We start from the raw sequence: 21,826 nt of genomic DNA on the forward strand, positions 1-21,826 counted from the left end.
CCTGCACTAGAAAGTCATAACTGGCTCCCGGTTGCTGCACAGATTAAATTCAAATCCCTCTGCATCATCCACAAGGCTGTCTGGGCCCGGGAACCATATGATCTTCAATGTTTTCACGAAATACTCTACCTCTAGACCACTACGTTCCTCTGGCACCAACTCTGTGTCTAAAGCGTTTTGCTAAACAGAGGGCAGCTGGTCGTTCACTTTCCTCAGCCGGCTCCCTCCTATGGCATACCCCCCCCCACGCTTTGAGCAGTGTCTTCTCAAACTCCACAAGCTCCTTAAGACTCTCCTCTTTTCCTCCTCTTTCCCTTCTCTCCACTGCTTATCCCACAGTAGCTGAATCAGTGTCCTCGGCCCTTAAGCCCTTGGGCATCTAGGCATAAGGGCCTTGGCGCTTTATAAGCACAGAGATAGATAGATATGCGTCTTTGGGGCCCTGACCTCGCTCACCAATTCTCCCCAGCTTCTGTCTATCTACAGCACTTCCATCTGCACGCCCTGGAGGTTCGCACTTACACCTCCCGCTGCCCCAGTCCATGTAGCACTCAACATTCCTAGCACTTCGTCTGTGGCTCACCCATGAGCTTGGGCTCCCCTGCACTTTTACCCCCTCTTCTCTTTCTTGCTGCACTTGCACGTTCTGAATACTCACAAGGCATAGCTCTTAAATTCTGTGTTTTTAATGTACTTCCCACTTTTGCTCCCTCCCTGCCGTGGAGGAGCTTTGGTACAGTATTTTCTTATTGTATAAGCACCTAACAAGTAAACCATAAATAAATCAATAAAATAAGTAAGATGACTCCTGTCTTACCTTTTCTTTTGTGGGTCCAGCACACACCACCCTATGTGGAGTGCTGGGGGGTTACATAACTCCTTCATCCCACTTCTCATTTAACAGTCTGTTAAACTAACTCGCTTGAATGGCAGGTGGCAGTGGTTTCTTTTTTACTACCTTGTGCCATGTATCTGCAGGCTGAATCCTCGGCTACAGTACAGCTCCCAAGGGTGACCATTTTCCCAAAATTCGCCGGTGGTCTCTTTTCGCCAATTCTTGTCAGTTAGTTTCTTCTGGTCTTTTGCTCTGTTTGAGTCCTTTGTGTATTTTGCCTTTGGCGGGCTTCAGCCCTGAAGCTCACCCAGGTTCCAGTGTCTTAAAAATCAGGAAGTGAGGGAGGGTCCCGAAACATCCCTGTCCTTTATCTCTAGGTGTGCCTAGGTGAAACCAGTTCCGATTGGCCGGCTGGCTGTTCTGTAGGACAGCCACTTTGCTGGGTGATTGACAGCCGAGGGCTGTGAATGAATGGGAATTTGCTTTAAAAGGCAAGGGTTTTGGGGCTAAAGGCAGAGTCAAGCACTGAAAGACAACATCCGATGAAGACTTGAAGCGATGCCAGCAGCACCCTCGTGTACCACGAAGTGCCGGTGATGCCCTGCAGCTGTGCTGACCCAGCTTTCGTTTTAATGGGAAGACCCGCACGGGACGACTTCTTCCCTTGGGCTGCTGGGACCAACTAGCTTAAAGACCAGCTTCCTTTTGGCGCAACCCCTGACTTGCTGTGACTTTCCAAGGCTGCAGCATCCCAATGCCCATGGACTTCTGACCATCATCGATCACATTGTCTTCAGAAGTGCGAATCCGGCCAAAACTTCGTGGTCATCCAGCGGACCCTAGAGATTGCAGGACATCTTTATCCAGAGTCCCCTTACCAGAGTCCAGGACTGAGGGAGCAAGTACATTCTAACCAGATCTGTTCGTTCTTCTTTGGCATTTAGAAAAAGGCGCCAAAACCACAAAGCCGCTGAATCAAGGAGAGTCCATTGCTGCTGAGTCCCTTTCGCGAGTGCTGCTCCAGGAGCCTGCCAGATGTCCTCCCTTTCGTCACCATGACCAAGAACCAAGAACCAAGCTCTGCTACAGTGCAACAGGAAGGCATCCAGCTGGAACAAATTCTTCAGTTCACAGGTAATGTGGGACTTGGGGTGCATCAAAATGTTTCCATTGTGGTGCTTCTTACCTTGGGGAGTGCTATTTTGCCCTCTTTGGAGTTGACCTCAACTCACTTTTACTGGCCTTTCAGGTTGTACCTCTTCAAGGTGGCTCCTCTGGAGTTGCTGTGATTTTTAGAACTACTTACTTTGCTAAAACCTTTTCTAAGAAGAGAGCATCAGAACTTAGTAGCCCATTGACTTTGCCTGTCTTGGCTCCCTAAAAGCCCCCTTCTGAACCTATTGGCTTTGGCAGTGCTTGTTTCCATACAGGTTTTAATTATTGAACAATATTATTGCTGGGATACAGGACTGCCTACATCCCTCTCGGAGAATCTAACTATTTTTCTAAGTACAAAGTCTGGTCTGATCAAACTATAACCTTTCCCTCCTTATAACTCCATACTGCAATGGTGATAACAAATAAGTGCTATTAGTACCCAGCAAGAATACAACAAGCATTCTGATTGGCTCTGCCCGGGTCCTTACCCGGCCGAGAATCCTTTGATTCTTGGCCGGGATTCCAGCCGCCTTGTCCTCGGCCGGGGCGTGGCAGCCCCTCAGCCAATGAGGAGGCTCGAAGCGGGGCCATCCCCTCTCCGAGTCTCCCCATGGCTGAGGGGCTCCCTTCACCCCTGCCGGGGACTCGGGTAAGCTGTTTTTGATCTATTTTTATTTTTTTCCCTTCCTTCCCTCCCTCTTCCCTACCCCACTTACCTTTTTGATCCTGCGTCCCCGCTGGGGAACGATAGCAGGCTCCAGCAGTGTGGAGATTGTTTTTTTTTTTTCTTCCCCACCCTCCCTTCCGCCGTCCCAACCCCACTTACCTTCTGCTTTCTTGTTTTCCTTTTTTTTTTCGAGAGCAGACGCGCTGGGATCAGTTCCCAGTGCATCCGCTCCCGATGGCCGCCAAGGAAAGGGAAAACGGACTCCGTTTTCATGGCGGCCATTTTCTTGGTCATTTTCGTTTTCTTTTGCTGCAACATTTCGGGACAGAAAAAAATGCTTTTAGTGCCCCGGTCATGCACATAATGCGGGGCGGGGTACTAATAGCAATATGACCCTCGCGGCAGGGGCATTATCGACTCAGGTAATGCCCCGGGGCCTTCGTTAACTATGGGCCCCGGGGCATTACCTGAGTTGGTAATGCCCCCGCCGCTCGGGTCATATTGCTTAATTACTGACCTCAAATTATGTCACTCTGTGCTGGAAAATGTATAACATAAAAGTTACTCACCTGCCTTATTGCTTCTGTTTCAAATTGAATCCTAACTTTGGGTTTAATGTACTGCTTTTTAAAGAATGCTTAAATATCTTTGTGTGTGTATATAAATAAATATTTATAATATATAACTTGGTGGTTACTTGGATACCTGCATTTACTGATTTCATTCTACAGCTCACAGATAAGCCTGGCTGCTCAGTCACACTACCAACTTGTGTAGTACAGGCCTATACTAAAAGGTGGGTTAGCTAATACCAAAAGATAAGTCTTGTGTAGTACCACTAGTACCACACCAGTTGGACTGCATCCATTCTTACCTATCAACCAGTACGGGAGGATCACCTGGTTGAGGGTCTTCGGGAGTCGGACACCGAATGGTGAGACGCGTTATCCCCTTTCCTGAAACTCCTTTACCTCATCCTACCAGATAGGATACTTGGGAACTCACCCCCCGCCCCCCTTTCACAACACAAACCCTTTCTCATGGACAGCCCGCTATGATGGAGGACAGACTTAAACCCGAGCCGTATACCTGATACAATTGTCAGGCAGGGTCAAGCAATTACTGACAATCACACACACCTGACTTCCTTTACACTTTCCCACACAGATAATAGGCAGAGCACGAGACCACACTCTGAGCGAGGCAAAGCACACAAGGAAACTGTTTCAAGATGGCAGTTTAAAATGAGGAACCGCTACTTTCATGAAGCCTTGAATAGAAATCTTAAGACCAGGAAACCACTATGAGGAATCCTGCATTGTGTTGGAGGTACCCGGGGCCTTCCCACGTCAATGATCAAGGTGGGGAGAATCGCCAGTTGCTGTGGTACTCTTTCACTCCAACAAAGAATGGTCAGTGAAATCAACACAGCCAGTGAGTTGGTGAAACCGATACAAGATCAGTCTGTTTGGAAGCCAAAGTTGCAAGCGGCAACTTTGTGTGGTGAGCGCTGGAACATTGTATGAAACACGTGTGATAACCAATGCGAGTAAAGTTGAACTGCAGATGAGTGATTGAACTTTGAAAAGCAAGATATATGATACTTTTGACAGTGGTCCGGCACCATGTGTGTTCAATCGAAGGTCTCTGCAAGGTGTCCAGCTGAGAGTTGACAAAAGTTAGTGGCAGTGGATTGTGAATCGAAGTGTCCCTGAAACGGATCAATCAAAATCCTGTGCACAATCTAAAGTCTTTGATGTTGATACAATAAAGAAAGTTGATGGTAAAGTACATAAAGTTGGTCCGGGCCTGGCAGAGGGAGATGAATTGAAAGCTTTTGTGTTAGAACTTATCTGAGCCCGGCAGAAGGGGATCTGGGGTGATCAGTGTATCACCTGAGAAATTGGATAAGTGGAATATAATTTTGTGTATATGTGAAAATACGAACTTTGTGTTAAAGTGGATTTGAGCCTGGCAGAGGGGGATCCAAGGGAGACAGTAAATCACCCGAGATAAGTGTGCGTAGGAGAATCCTGAAGGGAACTTTATTATTTGTTGCATCAGGCCCCCTGAAAGAAGACTTCGACCGGTAAAGCGACATTGGCACAGAAGGCCATGATGTTGGGAGTCTTGAACTGCACCCTCGTGCTAGAGAAGCCAAAGACTGCTAAGCTAGAGTGTGCCACCTTATCCCGTGCTGAAAACGTGGGGAAGGGAAGCCAATGGCTTGAATATCCTGAAATACCATTTCCTGCACACATTTATTTTGCAGAACATTGTTCCTCACACTATTTGTATTTAGAGATAAGGATTGGCAATAGGTTTATTAGTATAGGCCATCTTTATTTTGACAAGACACCACTAGGACTGCGTTGTTATTTGATGGTTGTAGCTTGCTCCCATCTTTAGATTTAGGATTAGATGGGTGTTTTTCAAACCAAATTGAAGTTCAATAAGCACCCTTGAACTGTGGTCACTTGTGCCGGTCTTGCTGTTGATACTATGCTTTCCTTACAGGAGGCACAATCTGAGTCTGTCCAGGCTAGCTAAAAAATAATGTGGAAGTGGAAACTCAAGCGGGACATGTTCCTAGTATCTCAACACGTTCCAGGGGAACTCGATTCTCTAGCAGACTCTCTAAGCCGAGATTCCCTACCCGTAGAACATGAGTGGCAACTCAACAGAGACATTTTAGATGATATCTTTTCCCACTGGCGCTATCCTCATTTAGATTTGTTCGTCACAATGCCCAGACTTCGCATCTAGCTTTTCCCCAACTCCGATCCAAGGGGAACGCCCTATGGATGAGCCGGTCAGGGAAATGTACCTCTGCTTTTCCACCGACACCACTCCTCGGCAGAATAGTTCAAAAAATGCACCATGAACAAGCAACTCTAATCTTGGTTACTCCAATGTGGGCAAGGCAACCTTGCTTTCTGCATCTGCTCAAACTGGTGATGTGCAATTCGGTTAAGCGCATGTGCCCATACAACATGCTCACCCAACATGGGGGGACAACGTTACACCCACATCCTCAATCTATGAATTTGTCAGCTTGACTCCTGAAGTCATAGGGTTTGGTTATTTAAAACAACCTAAAGGGTGTATGGAAATCCTCAAGGAGGCTTGTAAACCTAACACTAGACACTGTTACTTTAACAAATGGAAAAGATGTGTAATATGGTGCCAGTCAAATTTGAACCCTATTGAATGTACTCCACATTCTTCACTAAATGCTCCACTTACTAGACTCTGGCCTAGTATTCAACTCCATCAAGGTTCCCCTAGCGGCTCTATCCATGTACACCACTTCACAAATCTAGGTGTCCTGGTAGAAAGTCCATGTTAAGGCTGTCATGGAGGGAGTAAATGGACTGTACTCTCCCCTGACCCTACATTCCCCCCCCTCAATTTCCAATCCGCCTCCAGGGTGTGATCTCAATGTGGTACTAGCAAAGCTCATAGGTCCTCCCTTTGAGCCTATGCACAAATCCAGCCATAAACACCTAACATACAAAATAGCTTTTCTGGTGGCCATCCCCTCCATAAGAGAAGCGTCTGTGCTACAAGCATCGTCAGTGCAAGACACTTTCTGTGTTATCCACAAAGACAAATTGCTACTAAGAACACACCCTAGACTTTCACCTAAGTTTATATCCAAGTTCCATGTTAACCAATTCATTGAAATATCCGCTTTTCTTTCAAAATCCTTCATACTCCGCTGACAAGCACCTCCTTACACTAGATGTAAGGAGGGTAGTTCTTTACTGTGTAAACAAGACAAAACGGCTAAGAAACATAGACCAACTGTTGTCTCCATAGTCAGGGAGGGTGATCACATTTCATAAAACGCCATCACCAGATGGATAGTGAAATGCATACATCTCTGTATAGGAGAGGTATTCGAAGTCCTTTGAGGGCGCCTCATCTGTGGGGGCCCAAGATGCGGCTAAGAGTCGCAAGACCGAGTCCACCGGGTTGGCGGCGGAAGCAGGTCCCAAGGTGGCTAGGGCTCCATCGACATCCTTTTGCCTCCATTGCCAGCCTGCAATCGAGCTCCTCTTCGAAGAGGAAATCTACCCCGGCTAAATTATGTGAGAAATGCGAGATGCCGCGGATAGAGAAGGCGAACAGCCCAAGCAGGCTCAACCGGCAGAGGTGAAGACCTCGTTGGTGACGGCGTCAACGACTGCTACTGCCACGACAGCTAAGGGCGCTGATCCTGCCAAGGTAGCCATTGCAGCTCAGGTGTCCCTAAACCCCAGGCACAACACTGCCGCAGTGACATTGGCAAAGTCTGCTGGCACGCCAGAAGGGGAAAATGGCTCTGGCCCCTGTTCAAGACCCCCAGGGGGGCAAAAAAAGGTGGGGGGTGAGGAGGCCCCAAAGCACCCCCACAGGCCGTCACCCAAGCCATGGAAGTCTGGCCCACGGATGACAAAGACCAGGATTCCTTACACACAGTCCACAAGGATGTTAAAGCGGACAGCGGCGCAGGGCCTAGTTTTCCTGTTCCACCTTCTCAGCTGAGGGACATTTCCTTGGATATTCTGTTGACCCTGCACACATGGGGATCAGAGATCCAGATGAGGATGCCTCCGGTACCTATGGTCCCCCAGGTCCCCGATCAGCTTCTGGTAAAGAAGAGGAAGCATCATCCGATGCACCCATTTCAATCCCTGCCACCCTGTCTGGTCCTTTCTCCCCCAGCAGACCCAGGCACGGACGGATATGGCCACGACGAAGGACGACCAGGATATCGTCGCAGCGGGCGGGTAATGTCCACATTTGGGTGCTCCACATAGGGTGTCCCCACCGGATGAGGTGGGATTGTTCCTCTCCATGATCTCCAGAGCCTCCGGTCTATTCCAGCTGGTCCCGAAGAAACAAAGGCGGGCTTCTTGTACCAGAGGCTAGAGGCCAAGAGAAACTCTGTCATGGCGGTGCCCCTTCTGGACAACGTTTGGGAAGAGGGCCTGGCCCCCATGAAGAACCCTTGCATGGCTCCAGCCAAACTGGATAGGCTGGGGGAAAAATAGTGGGTGCCGGACTCCACGCCCAAGTGCCTGAGGTTGCAGCCATCGCCATATTCGGGGGTATTGGTGGCTGTGAGGAACCGGTCGACCAACCTGTCCTCGCCTTCGGTCCCTCCGGACAGTGAGGGGAAGAGGATGGACGCCTTGGGAAAGAAGTTGATTTATACTGCAGTGTCCGCTATCAAGGCGAGCAACGCACTGGTGATCCTAGCCAGGTACGACAGGGAGTTGTGGTATAAGCTGGGGCCTATTCTGGAGTTCCTCCCCGACGATAAAAAGATGGAGGCAGTCCGTCTCTTCCAGGAAGGGGAGGTTGTGTCTGATCACACCATCGGATGTTGCCAACATGGTGTTCCATCAAATGGGGAAACTGTCTGCCTGCGTCGCCAAGGCTGGAAGAAGGCCACAAATTTCCGCTAGGAGGTCCATGTGAAGGTGCTGGGCATGCCCTTCGACAGAGAGAACCTATTTGGGAAAGTAGTCGAGTCTCAAGGCCATGAAAGTGGATACAGAGACGGCCCGTTCCCTGGGCACCCCCCAGCAGCACTGCTCTTTTCGCTTCACCAGAGGAAAGTCGAGCAGATCTTCTCCACATTGTACCATCAGCCTTCCAGATCCACAACTCAGGAAGCCTACAGAGGCTGTCCCCAGGCCTACAGTAGTGGACCGCGTTGCTGGCAGGGTGACGAAGCAAGTCTGAACAGGCCGTTAGTTTGGGCCCCCACTCGTGCACCCCAGTGGGTGGGCAGCTGACAAGTTTCGTCAGCGAGTGGGGAAAAATCACCACCAACAGATGGGTGCTGGATGCTCCTTGCCAAGGGCACACCCTGGAGTTTCAACGCGGGTGTCCGTGGATCCCTGCGGTTACCTGTCAGGAGCAGCACCTCCCTCCGCTCCTTGAAGAGGTACGGGCCATGCTGCGAAAAGGGACCGAGCTAGTTCCCCAGCGACTCCGGGGCTCCGGAGTCTATTCCAGATACTTTCTGGTCAGAAAGAAAACCTAAAGTCCCAAAAATTCAGGATGGTCACGTTGCAACATGTGCTCGGCCAACTGGAAAGAGGAGACTTCTTGATGTTGTTGGAACTGGAGGCCGCCGACTTCCATGTCCCCATTCACAAGAACCATCGAAAGTTTCTACATTTAGTTGTGCAGGGACAGCACTTCCAGTTCAAGGCTGTGCCCTTCAGCTTGGTCGGCCCACAGAGTGTTCACGAAATGCCTGGCACCAGTGACGGTCCATTTACATTTACAGGGCTTACACGTATACCCGTACCTGGATGACTGGCTGATTCGAGCACGCTTGCTGGAGCCTGCAGACACACACAGAGGTGACCGTCCGGCCACTAACAGATCTGGGATTCTGCATCAACTATCCAAAGTCCTGGTTAATGCCAGAACACGCTGTTCCTTGGCACCAGGCTCAATACGGTGTCTTGCCTGGAGTCCCCCCTCGGAAGAGAGGATAGCAGCCATTCTGTGGAAGGTGCAACAGCTGTCTTTGAAGACGGCCACAGTGCGGCCCATCAAGGCGTTACTGGGCATGATGTCCTGCATCTATCTCGTCCGGCTCTGCAAGTTGCAAATGTGACCCCTTAAGGAATTCCTGGACACCCGCTGGATAGAGGCGTCTTCACGCACAAGATATCTCAAGTTCTGTCGGGCGATAGTATGGTGGGGGCGTTCGCTCCAACATTGCCCAGGGCATGGGATTTCAGAGCCCACCATACCAGCAGACGGTCAACACAGACTCCTCCCTAGAGGGATGGGGAGTGCACACTGGTCATCTGCATGCCAGAGGCCTGTGGCTGCCAAAGGAGAAGAATCTTCATCTCAACATCCTGGAGCTACGGGCAGTGTTCTGGGCCTGCAAGTCATTCCTCCCGTCTCTGAAAGGCAAGGTGGTGAGGATCTTCACAGAAAACACCACCACCATGTTTACATCGGAAAGCACGGGAGCACTCGATTCCCCGGCACTCTCCAAGGAAGTGCAGAACTTGTGGCGCTGGGGTGTCAGAGTTGGTATGTTCCTCTCCACCTGGCGGGAGTCGAGAACACCATTGCAGCCTCCCTCGGCAGGCAACTGTGCTCCTGCCATGAATGGGAGCTTCGTCAGGATCAGGTGGACCCTTTGTTCAAGTGGGGCAGACCCCAGATGGCTCTGTTTGCAAAGTCCGCAAACTCTCCTTCCTGTGGGATGGGATGTTCCTGTACGTGTTCCCTCTCCTGCTACTCGGTGTCCATGCAAGATGATACTTCTCGCCCCGGCATGGCCGAGGCAGATTTGGTATCTGGACCTTCTTAGCCTGTTGGCGTCGCCTCCGGTCAAGCTGCCAGCGGTTCTGAATCTTCTCACCAGAGGAGGTGCATTTCTTCATCCCGACCCTGAATCGCTGAACCGGAGGACTTGGCTCCTGCAGCCCTAGAGTTTGGACAATATGATGAGGTGCCTGCGGACTCCTAGGATGTCCTCGTCCGGCTCTGCAAGTTGCAAATGCGACCCCTTCAGGAATTCCTTGACGCCCGCTGGGTACAGGTGTCCGGAAGCTTCAAGCAACAGATATCTCAATCGACTTTTAAGTGCTATCGTCACAAGTGGAAGTGTTTTGCTACATGGTGCCAGTATCAGAAGATTACCCCTCTGAGGGTCACAGTCCGCATGTCTTTCCATACTTGCTATCCTTGGCCAAGGGCGGTCTGGCGCACACCTCTGTCGAGGTACATCTGGTGGCTATCTCCCGCTACACCAGGTCTCCAGGAAGATCTTCACTTTGGTCTCATCGACTCGTCAAGGAATTCCTCAAAGGACTGTTTCGATATTTCCTGCTGGTGAAGGCTCCTGCCCCGGCCTGGGAACTCAACGTGGTTCTGACAAGACTTATGAGGCTCCTTTTCGAGACTATGCATCAGGCCCTTTGCAAGTTCCTCTCGTGGAAAACTGCTTTCTTTGTGGCCATCACCCCTGCCAGGAGGGAAACTGAGATCCAGGCCCTATCCTGCAAGCGACCATACCTGACTTTCCACAAATCGAGGGTGGTGCGGCGTATGCACCCCTCTTTCATGCCGACGGTCCCTTCGGAATTCCACCTGAACAAGCCTTTGGTGTTATCTGTTTTTTTTTTTCCCCCACAAACCTTTCGTCGCCAGATGAAAGGGCCTTGCACTCGCTGGACGTTTCTCGTGCCCTGTAGTTTTACGTGACACATACACGAAGAGCTTTCGGAAGACTGTTCGTCAACTTTGGTCCTGTGAACCATTGGAAGGCCTTGTCCAAGGCTTTCCGTTTCAAGGTGGCTCTCCAGCTGCATCACGCACTGTCATCTGTTTGCAAACCGATTGTGCCCAGCCATTTGAAAGCCCACTCCACCACAGCGATTGCTGCAACTACAGCATTCCTGTCTGGTGTGCCCATGCTGGAGATCTGCAAGGCGGCTACATGGAGGTCCACACATCTTCACAATGTTCTACTGCATCAACAGGGGTTGCAGGGAGGAGTCCAGAGTCACCCAAGTAGTACTACGCAACCTGTTTACTTGAGGTGAGTCTGTTCCAGAGATAAGTTATTGCTTCTGTTGAGCCTTGCCGCCTCCTGTGGGTTGTGTAATGTGTACTGCTGTGCATTCGTTATTCATGAGCATGTGAATCCATACCAGACCCCATGCTGGAGAAGATTTAAGTTATTACCTGCGACAATTGCTCTCAAGCATGGGTCTGGCATGTATTCACATGCAAACCCTCCCTCCGACCCCTCTGCGGCTCTTCTTGGTTCATACTGCGACTTTACGTGCTTAGCCTGAAGATGGCTGCCAAAGGAGGGGCTTAGGGAAAGGACTGTCAGTGGATGTGGGCAGTATGACCCAGAGGACTGTGATTGGTTTAGAGGAGAAATAGTTTTGTAAGTGAGAATTCCTTTTTGTTTTTACCGAGGATTCCCACCCTAACGACTGGGAATATTCATGAGCATGTGAATCCATGCCAGTCCATGCTGGAGAATAATAGTTACAGGTAAGTAACTTGCACCTTGGCCAATTTGGCCACAGTGGAACTAGTTCTGGTGAAGGCTTCCATACTTGTTGATAATTGGTAGTTTAGCAGAGAAACTATGTAGTGGTCCCTAGATGCCAACCAGGCGGGTAATGAGGGGGGATCTATTTTGGCCTGATGTGCTGGAAAGCAGTCTTAACAGAGATGTTCCCTTTACAGCAGGATCTGTAATGTGTGGCTCTCCAGATGCTTTGGATGAAGACTCATGACCCCTCAGAATTGACTTTGCTGGCTTGGGCTGGCAGCAGTTGTAGTCCAAAGTATCGGGAGTGCCAAAGGTTGCATTCCTCCTTTAGAGTGTGGAAATGGGCATCGCAATCTTTGTCAGCGGAATGTTGTCATATGAGGCGAGTAAATTGCACCTTAATCCATCACCAAATACATACCATGTTTTCCTGGGGTGGAGCCTATTTGTCTCTCCCATTCAAGCACATTAAGACCTCAATCTGGTGCAACATGTCCTGATTTGGGTCTCCCCTTGAGCATCTTTGTGCTGGTTCTCTAAAATGTGTTTCTGTTTGTTGACTGACTTCCACATGCAGAGTAGAATGGCCTCCGCTGATGTGCATGCACTCCTATTCTTCTGAGTGTGAAGGTGTGAATATTAAGGTTTTTATCCGTCTCAGAGGCTCGTAAAAAGCCTCCAGTGGATGAGATTAGCTGCTGCATTTAAGCATTGCTTGGATCAGTGTCTAGGAGTCTATGTAGGGTCCGTAGAGGTGTAGCATTAGCACGGCCAGATGCCTTTGTAGTTTATTGCCATATCCATCCTGGCACCATGGGATGTTCTGGAGTTGGCTGTGGGAAGATTGAGTATCTAACAGAAAACCTGGTGAACTTGCTGGTCTCAGTTTATTTTACCCTCCTCGATTTTGCTTCTTTGTGTCCACTCCCTGTTTGTGCTTTTTATCTTGCCCTATCCTGTCCTACACAACTTTGATTCCATGGGCCTAGTTAATAATAAACTGACCTGGAACATATTTTGTTGAGTCCTTCATTTTTAATTAAAGTGAAAAACTTCTTGGTACTTCACTTCTATAAAATAACTTCATGCTTTTCTTTGTTCATTATTTATAATAATGGGGTGGGGGTTCCTCCTATCCTCCCTTTCGCCCTCCCCCACTGTGCACAGCCCCTATCTTTAATACATATACTGTTGTTTTATCAAAGTAGATTATATACTTTTTATTTTGCATTTTTTGCAGTACTGTTACTTCGGTTTGGGTCTATTTGACATAAAACGTTTGACCTAATCACATTTGATCAAATTCATTTGACCTTTTTTTCGGTCTAAAATGTGGGGAGAGACCCCCCTGCAAACACCACCCTCACCTATACCCCACTTCCCCTATACCCTTATCCACCCCCATATACATTTCATTAAGTTTGACCAAAAAAGTAAAAAAAATGTGATCAAATGTTTTAGGTGAAATGTTGTAAATGTGGTCAATTATGATAATGCCGTTGCTTCTGCTGAGTAAAATACAATCCTGCTCTTTAACAACTTGTACCTGTTTCATACGCACCAAATCGCTCTTACTAATTTCTTTTCGCGATTTAATCTAGTGTAGCATGAAATAGGACGTCTTTCACCTAATGTTTTTTTAATGTATCTTCGTGTACTGAAACTTCCCCAATCTTAAGGATGGACGGGCTGATCCTTCATTTTATTGTTCGATGGAAGAGGCTCTATGGAAGCGTTCAAGCCATTGCCCCAGCCATGGTTTTGGCCCTTCGGTATGGCAATTGGTGGGACTTGGTAGATTTGCTAGGTGCATATTTTCATGTGGCATTGCTTCGATGTCTCGCAGTACATAGGGTATGTCCAAGTAGAAGTCCATAGAGATGTGTTTTCAGTACAAAACACTTCCCTTTGATTAAAAAAAAAGGGGGGGTGCTTTCCTTCCAAACTTCTGTCCTCCAGATGTGTAGTTTCTTTTTTTTTTATCTTCTCAATTCCTTCTTGATGCAATCCGTGAGTACCCAGTACATAACCAATGTAAGGCTAGCAAAGGTCTTCCCTCCCACAGGAGTCTTTCTCAGTTTGCTGGTTTTCAGTCATTGGCCGCTTGGCCTACTCCACAGCATCGTTCCTCATGCCAGGCTACAGATTCACCTCTGTAAAATGCATATGTCAAAACACTGGGAGCAGTTCACAGGTCTTCAGTGCAAGCCCATTCGGCGATCGCTAATTATTCCCACCTTCACTGTGGCTGTGGGTCCACATCCCCAACTTGTGGGTCTGCGACTGTCTGACTCAGACACCACTCGAGTCCAGTTATTGGGTCTTGAGAGTTGGTCGCTCATCTTGGGGGATCATCAAGCACTTTAGGGAAATAGTCGCTCAGTTTTCTGTAATTGTACTTGAGTTGAAGATACTCCTGATTTTGAAAGCCCATCTCCATTTGGTCAGATAGGAGGCATCTGCATTCATGCGGGCAACATTACCACCATGTATTCTTTCCAAAAGCATTAAAGCACCCGCTCCCTTAAACGATGCCGGGTGGCTGTTGACATTTCCACGTTCGTAAGGGACTATCCCTTTTTAAAAGAGCGAACACGTCTACAGTCTGGCTCGCAGAAGTTTTGCACGCTTCACATCATTAGTGGGATGAAGTCCAATGTTCACAAATCATTCCTTGATTCCTTGACCCACCTGCAGAGGGGACATTTTTTGGCCCCATCTCTACCTCGGTGCAAGAGTTGATCTTTATGGATGGCAGGTTGGGTTGTGGCCTAATGATAAGCTTGCCAGAAAGATTGTTATCATGTAATTCTTTCCTCCCATGGATTCCTCTTAGATATCCATCTCCCAGAGCAAGTATTCTTCATGAAACTATTACTCTGCATTTGCTCTGCCCGATGCCTCTATGCGCCATGCATGCGACATATCAAAGCCAGCACATATGGTAGCGCCACTCGCCATGACAGTAGTACCTTTTCCTGTGCACGCTACCAGGAATTTTAGGAATGTTCTCTAAACCGAATCCAACTATGTCATAGTGATTGAAGCCCTGCTTACAAATATTTTTTTTTGCAACCCCACTGCATCTCCCTTTGTCTGTAAAGGCCACAAAGTGTATCACTGTATATTGTCATTCGATGCATTACGCTCTTCTTGAACGTGAGGCGAAGTTGTCACCTTTCGCCACAATGAGAGGGGTGACAAACTGACCCATTCGACGGTGCCCTGCATGGACTGAGGCACCCTGCCACTGTTTCATGTCCAGAAGGACATGAAAAAGAAACTCTGCAAAAGGTCGAGATCCGAAGGCCTTTAGGCAGAAGATGCTTGACATCCTCGCCAAGGCGCCAATGGCCCTGGTCCCAGCGCCATTGCTTCGGCCAAGCTGATGGACCCCACCATGCTGCGGCGAGCCCGTAGAGTCTCTGTAAACAAACACAAGGTCTCCATAAAAAGGTCACACATTTCAGTCTCTGTATGTCGGTCCTCTGACCTTGGCCCGATAACACCAAAATTTGTCCCGCTCCCCAGAAGAGCATACATGTGCCATTTGGAGGACATTTAAGGAGAGGGGAAGGACTTGTCCCTCACCAACGAGAAGTCTGGGACCTTCAGGAGGAGATTTATGGGGAACAGAGGGACTAGGTGAATCTTGTGGTCGACTTGCATGAGGCCTGGACACCTCCCCGGAGGTCGACGTGCTCCCCGCGGGCACAAGTCTGGGGTTGTTGGTACCCCTTGTGTCTGATTCAATACAAGCTTACTGACATCCTAGACGAGGGTCAAAAGGAGGCAACACGATTGCCTTTCAATGGGGCAGTAGAGGGGCCAGTGCTGAAACTCTGGGCCAACTGGCTTTAGTATTCACAGTGGACCGTAACCTGCCAACGTGCAGCCTAGCATTTCAGATCTCATGTTCCTATCTACACATGCTTCACCAGAGCTTGGTGGTCCAGGCAACTATGTCGAACCTTAAAACCACTTTATTCTGTCTTTGCCACCCTGATAGCGAGCGCAAGAGACTTGATGCAAGAGGGAGGATGTTTTTAAGCTTTTCGAGCCTAGCTCTCTGATGTGTAAACGTCTACTGTGTTCTTGTAAAGTTATTCTTTTTGTCTGTAGACAGTCATGGCAGAGGTGTCGGAGCACATCGCTGAAGGGAAGATTTGTGACTGCGTTGTGGCTCTGATCAGGGACGTCAAGGAAGCCTGGTGCTTGGGCTTGCAGTCAAGCAACAGTGAATGGTGGGCAGGGGTAGGGGTCTTTGCCCCTTCACTACTTATGTCCAAAGAGGTAGAGGCCAAGCTCCATCATGCAAGCCAGGGCAGCATCCTCTGCAGGGCAAGGTGACGGGGTGTGACCAGCAGAGGTACTATGCCCTCTGCATCCCCTGGCATGAAGCCTCTCTAAAGTGAACTTCCACCATTCAATCCCCAGTGGCGAGGAATGGAAAAATACCACCTCTGATATCCTGGGCCTTACAGGTCCAACAGCAGGGATACTGCCTCGTTTGCCCCTCGCCCTCCAGACCCACCCCACCATGCCACCAACCCTTGCCTCCAGAACCTCTCCTGCTGGAGATCCTTCAGCATCTGGCAAGTGGAGGCCATAGAACTGGTGCTCTGCTCAGAATGAGGCAGGGTTGATACTTGCCTATTTTCGGATGCCAAAGGACGACTGAGGTCTGAGACCCATCCTGGATTTGCAGCTTTTGAACTTGTATTTGTGCAAGTACAAGTTCCAGATGATCACTCTAGCCCTGATCCTCCAGGCCCTGCACCTGAAAGACTGGCTAGTCTCTCTGAATCTCCAGGATACTTACTTCCACATGGCCATCAACAAGAAGCACCAGCAATACCTGGGATTCAAAGCGGAGGGACAGTCACTACCTTTTTAGGATCCTACCATTCAAACTTTATTCAGCATTCAGCGTCTTCAAGCTGATGGCCCTCCTTAAAAGGGAGGGGAACCATGATTTTCCCTATCTGGATGACTAGCTTCCCTGAGCCCGCTCCGCAACACTAGCATTGGCACACCTTTACTGGATGTGCAGCCTGTTACACACCTTGGGCATCAGTTGCACACCTTGTGCTTCTCCCTGAACTTCACGAAGTCTAAGGTTTCGATGTCCCGGTCCCTCCAATTTATTGGCATAATCTTAATCACTGGTCTGACTGGGGATTCCCGCCTGAGGGCAGAGATGTAAACTTCTACAAGATGGTCCAAGTTTTCCAATCACAGGCAAGAGTTTCAGCCTCTGCTTTTCTACACTTGCTGGGCCTTATGGCCTCCTGTATCTTTGTGGTACCAGAGGCATGGCTGCACATGAGGTCACTGCAGCAGCTTCTGAGTTTATTGGTCCCGGTTTCAGGACGAATATCTGACCACCTGCTACTCTTGGTGTGTCCTGAGACCTGCAGTGGTGGTCAGTGAATGACAACTTCCTGAAAGGAATGTTTAGTCAACCTTGGCCGCAAGGGACTCTGGCCATGGATGCATGCCTGAAAGGCTGGGGTACTCGCCTCCAAGATCTTGGGGGAAAAACTATAGCCATGCATTACCTCAATTGGAGTGGTGTCGACACTTTGCAGAGAAGCAATGCCATTATGGTGCTGGGCTCTGGAGAAGTGTGTGACGGCCCACCTGGGCAGCAAGGAGAACATGCTAGTGGATGCAGACTGTCTTTGACCTCCTACAAGTGGGAGCTCTGTGAAGAGGTTCTAGAGGTTTTCTCCCATTGGGGTAATCTTACAGTGGACCGCTTTGCTTCCTGTGTTATTTGAATGCGCAAGTGGTTCTGCTCCCGGCAAATCCCTCGCCTGGGTGCTCAGAGGGATTCCTTGACGGGGACTTTGACCTTCTATGCATTCTCGTCCATCCCTGTCATACCGGAGGTTCTCCGGAGACTGCGCTGGTTTGGTTCCTTGATCTTGATCGGTCCAGACTGGGAAGATTGCCAGACATGGCCATCTAACACCCCTCCACCCGCCCAGCATCTACCACAGAGGATGGGCCGCCTCCTCCCATTTGGAGGGGATGGTCCTGAACCTTCATGCCTGGTTGTTGAATGGGTGAGGTATAAGGAGTGGAATTTGTCAGAAGACATATTGGATGTACTCCTCCCTGCTAGAAGACCTGCCACCAAATGCATCTATGCATGCAGGTGGTATACGTCTTTGGGTTGGTGCCGAGAGAGGGCTCTGGATTCTTTTACTTGCTCCACAACCTGTATTGGATTTTCTTCTGTCTTTAGCCCAGGTTGTCTCGTACTTCCATCTCTCTCAAATGATCCATCTTCCTGTCTTTTTCCTCTGCCTCATCCTTCCAATACAGAGGTGTGTTCCCATCGGCTATATTTGGTGTGAGCAATCAAGTTATTCGTCTCTTGGACTAAGAGATCAGGACAAGGGAGGCTCTCGGGGCTCACGCCACCCAAGGTTTGCCTGCCACCTCGGCTCCGCCGCGTGGAGTACCAGTTCTGGATATTTGCCACGCAGCTAAGCATGTTCGCTAAGCACTATTGTTTGGATGCTATGTCTGGTCACAATTCTCGTTCTGTCTAGCTGTCAGACCGTCCGAGTTTTCTGGTTTAGGTTGCTGTCCTCACTCCTCCACATCATTGTACTGCTTTGGGAGTCTAGCAAAGATGAGGAATCCATGGGAGGAAGGAGTCCATTAAAAGAAAACAAATTACTTGCCTCTAGGTCATTCTTTTTGTTTTCTCTTTTCTCCTCTGGTTGACCTGCCTCCCACGGATTCCTCATCACCTGCCCCTCTTGGCGGATAGCTTGTACACGTTGGCTCTGCAGTCCCAGGGTACTAGGCAAAAAGGTTTGGATCTAAGGGTATGGCCCGCAGCATCTCTATACTGGCTCTGCCGTCGTGTCTGATGCAGGGCCCATAGAGGTGTGGGGCGGAGCAAACTAAAAGCTGCTCCCCTGGCCCTTTTCCTGCTGCCTAATCCAGTGTTTACTTTTTTTCCTGAAAGTGTTTTGTAGCTTGCAGTTTTACTTGGCTGAGGTTAAATATTGTGCGTGGGAATTTTGACTTCCAAACCCCATTCCCAGGTAGATACTTGTGGACTGAACTTACTGGTACATTGAAACCTACTTGCCTGGCTAGAGGGAAGATTGCTCAGCCAAGGTGTCTCCCTTGATTACAAGACAGGGTGTATAGTGTAGATCTACCACTTCTCTCCCGCTTTACTTTGGTATCCCCCCCACCCCCTTACTTCACGTCTGCACTTCGTCTACATTCAGTTTGACAGACATGTAGCTCGTCAGACCTTTAGCATTGTAATGGTTAAGCTTAGGGTCATGGTCAAGAGGGGGCGGGCAGAAGAATATTGGTTGGAAAAGGGTGGCCTACATTGGTCCTTCCGCCTGTAATGGCAAAGTGAAGGACAGGAGTAGTGTCAGTGAAACTATGGTGAAGTGAATTAATGCAGTCGAAGTGAAGACATTCATCCCTTTACGTGCCATAATATTGCTGTCATTGCTTTGAACTACTTATTGATCTATTGGTTGTAAATTGTTGTATATTTTATGTGTTCGTTTTTTGCAGTGCTGGCTCTACCCAGAGGGTCTTGGTGTGCTTTACAAAGTGACTAGGTGAAAGGTTGCAATGTTTTCAGGACAGGATTAAATGCTATATTTTCTTTTCTCTGTACGTTTTGGGAAGAGATGAAATGCTGTACCCCTAACCCATTGCTCTGACCAGCAAGTAGCACGCATCTAGCCCAATGTGTCCAGTTTGTGGGTGGGAGCAGGGTGGGTGGGAAGGTGCATAGGGTACTTTTGTCCCTGTGCTCTGAGAAAGGCTCAATGTTAATCCATTCCTAAATGACTTTGGTTTCTGGAGCAGGTGCAAATCTTTGTATCCATAAGCCACTGCAACCTGAAGGAAGAGAATGACTCTGGCCCATTTTTCCTCTGGTCACAGAAGAATATATTTGTCCTGTGCCCCTCCAGGCGTTTTGTGCCAATGTGTGATGCCCAACCAGAAAACTCATTGTAATGTCTGCATTCAAACAGCACCTATCTGCCGCAAAGCTTTTAATGCTGTTTCCAGGTTTTCACCAGGCCTCTTTCCCTTTCAGCTGAAACCCAGGAGAGCTGTGAGGGGTGCACAGACCCGGCGGATCTTTCATGTGAGCAGCAGGAACCAGTAGCCATAGAGGGATGCACACAGACAACGTTTGAAAACCATTCACCATCACAGGTAAGACTGCACTTCCTTCTGTGTATCACTTCGGGCCACATCAGTGCTCCACTTCAGGAGGGTGCCCTGCCTATGTGCTCCCAGTTGGACTGTTCTTCAGTCAATCCAGCTCAGTCCAGTCTGGGCTGTTTTCTTCCATGTGATCCACAGCTCTCTGAAACTTGTCCAGTCTGTACCAGGACTCCGACTCAAACTTGGCCCGTCTCCCTTAGCTGGATCTCCCAGTTACTGTTGTACACCTTTCTGTCTGCCCCAGTCTAATGGCTGTTGTGATGGCCTGCCTTAGTAGCCCTATATCTGCCTAGTGCTGCGAGTCCGTACCCGCATGGAGGGTAACCCCTCAAATGGAATGTAGAGGACTGTACCCCATGTTTTCTGGTCGTATAATGTGCGAGGCATCTATAAACACATTTGAGATGAGAACGCCCGGAGGACCTTGGTGAATAGCATGCCAACAGGATAGCAAAGGTTGACAAAGCAAGTAGTCCTGTCTCCATTCTTTGGTTGATAGCTGTTCCTTTAATAGCACTAACGTGTTCACAGGGAGATGGAGGCGGGTAGAACACTTTGTAGGATAGTGCTATTAAATGTAGATTGGTAGTATGAATGTATGTCAAAGGTTTTTATATAGCGCACCGTCACCAACAGAGTTGGTCTCCAGGCGCTCAGGCGGATCTGCAAACAAAGAGGTGAGGTTGGGTTTGGAGGGTGAAGAGGGCGTAGGAAAGTGAGGTGGTGTCCTGTTGGCAGCTTCAGTTTGGTTTTCATTGTGCGCTGAGCTTGGGTGTGAATATAGGATTGATGCAAGTCCTCGTGCTGTTGGTCCGATTTATGTTTTGATTATTTGTTGTAGCAGTGTGGTGAAGTGCGTGTAGTTTGCTGTGAGAGAAGTGGTTGTGTGGGTTTTTGTGTGAGTTAAGTATGCAGAAATTTGAGAGTTTGGTTAGTGGGTTATGTCTTTTAATCCTTGTTCTTGTTTTATGAATCGGGTTGTCATACGGGGTGGGTATCTTCTTTCTCTCTTCTTTTGACTGTCTCGTTTCCAGGGCGATGGCGTGGCTGGTTCCTAGCTAAGTTATTTCAGCTTAGTACACACGGATGGGCGAGCCTTATCCCCTACTCAGATAGTGGTGCTATATTATCATTTACCCACTTGTTATTATCTATTTACTGTCAGTGGTCCATTGCTGCCTGTGATTACACTGTGGGGCAAGGTGTTAATGATAGGTCATCCTTGCCTTCCTTCCCGATTGATCTGTGGTTGTTCTTTGGCATGATTCAAGGTGGTCTATCTTTCAATTAGTAAGTGAATGTTGTAGATCTGTATATCCCTTACGAAGGCGTAGGGAATAGGTTTCCTCTCTCAGCATAGTTTCCGCTGTTTATGCCCTTAAAGGCATTCTTTCTAGTTGGGGGTGAATAGCCAGGATTTGAGGTGTTGCCTGGATAGTAGGTGATCTCTTGTGTGCCGTATGTTCTTTGATAGTTCGTTCCAGGTTTTTGGTGCAAGGTGAGAGGAGGATCCTCCGTTTTCTTTTGATGTATGGTTTGGGTTCCAAACGGATGTCGCTGCTGGATCGGTGTGACCTTGCAGTGTGGTGTACATTTACCTTTCTTCTAAGAAACTCTGCACCTTGGTTGTGGATTTCTCTGTGTGTTATGCACATTGATTTGAACTTGATTCGCTCTTTGATGGGTAACCAGTGGAGCCTTTTCAGCGCTGGTGTGATGTGTTCTCTTCGAGGTAGTTTAAGGAGCTGTCTGGCCGCTGCATTTTGTATGCGTTGGGAGATTTTTTTAGACGTCGTTCAGGCAAGCCTAGATATAAGCTATTGGCGAAGTCTAATCTGGACATGATGAGTGCGATGACAGTAATTGTTTTGTTTGGTGAATGTGAGGAATG

General features: G+C 48.7%; 1 protein-coding gene across 3 annotated transcripts in view; it reads left to right on the plus strand.

Annotated features, from left to right (window-relative positions):
- The window catches only part of LOC138480706 (mucin-2-like), a 610,165-nt gene that overhangs the window by 407,126 nt on the left and 181,213 nt on the right, over positions 1–21,826 (plus strand). For all 3 annotated transcript variants that reach the window (XM_069612406.1, XM_069612407.1, XM_069612405.1), the window contains one exon: positions 19,802–19,923. In XM_069612406.1, coding sequence (XP_069468507.1) covers positions 19,802–19,923 — 122 coding nt within the window. The remainder of the gene's footprint in view (positions 1–19,801; positions 19,924–21,826) is intronic.

This window comes from Ambystoma mexicanum, chromosome 5p (genome assembly GCF_040938575.1).
Source record: "Ambystoma mexicanum isolate Mex_15411 chromosome 5p, UKY_AmexF1_1, whole genome shotgun sequence".
NCBI classification, from domain to species: domain Eukaryota; kingdom Metazoa; phylum Chordata; class Amphibia; order Caudata; family Ambystomatidae; genus Ambystoma; species Ambystoma mexicanum.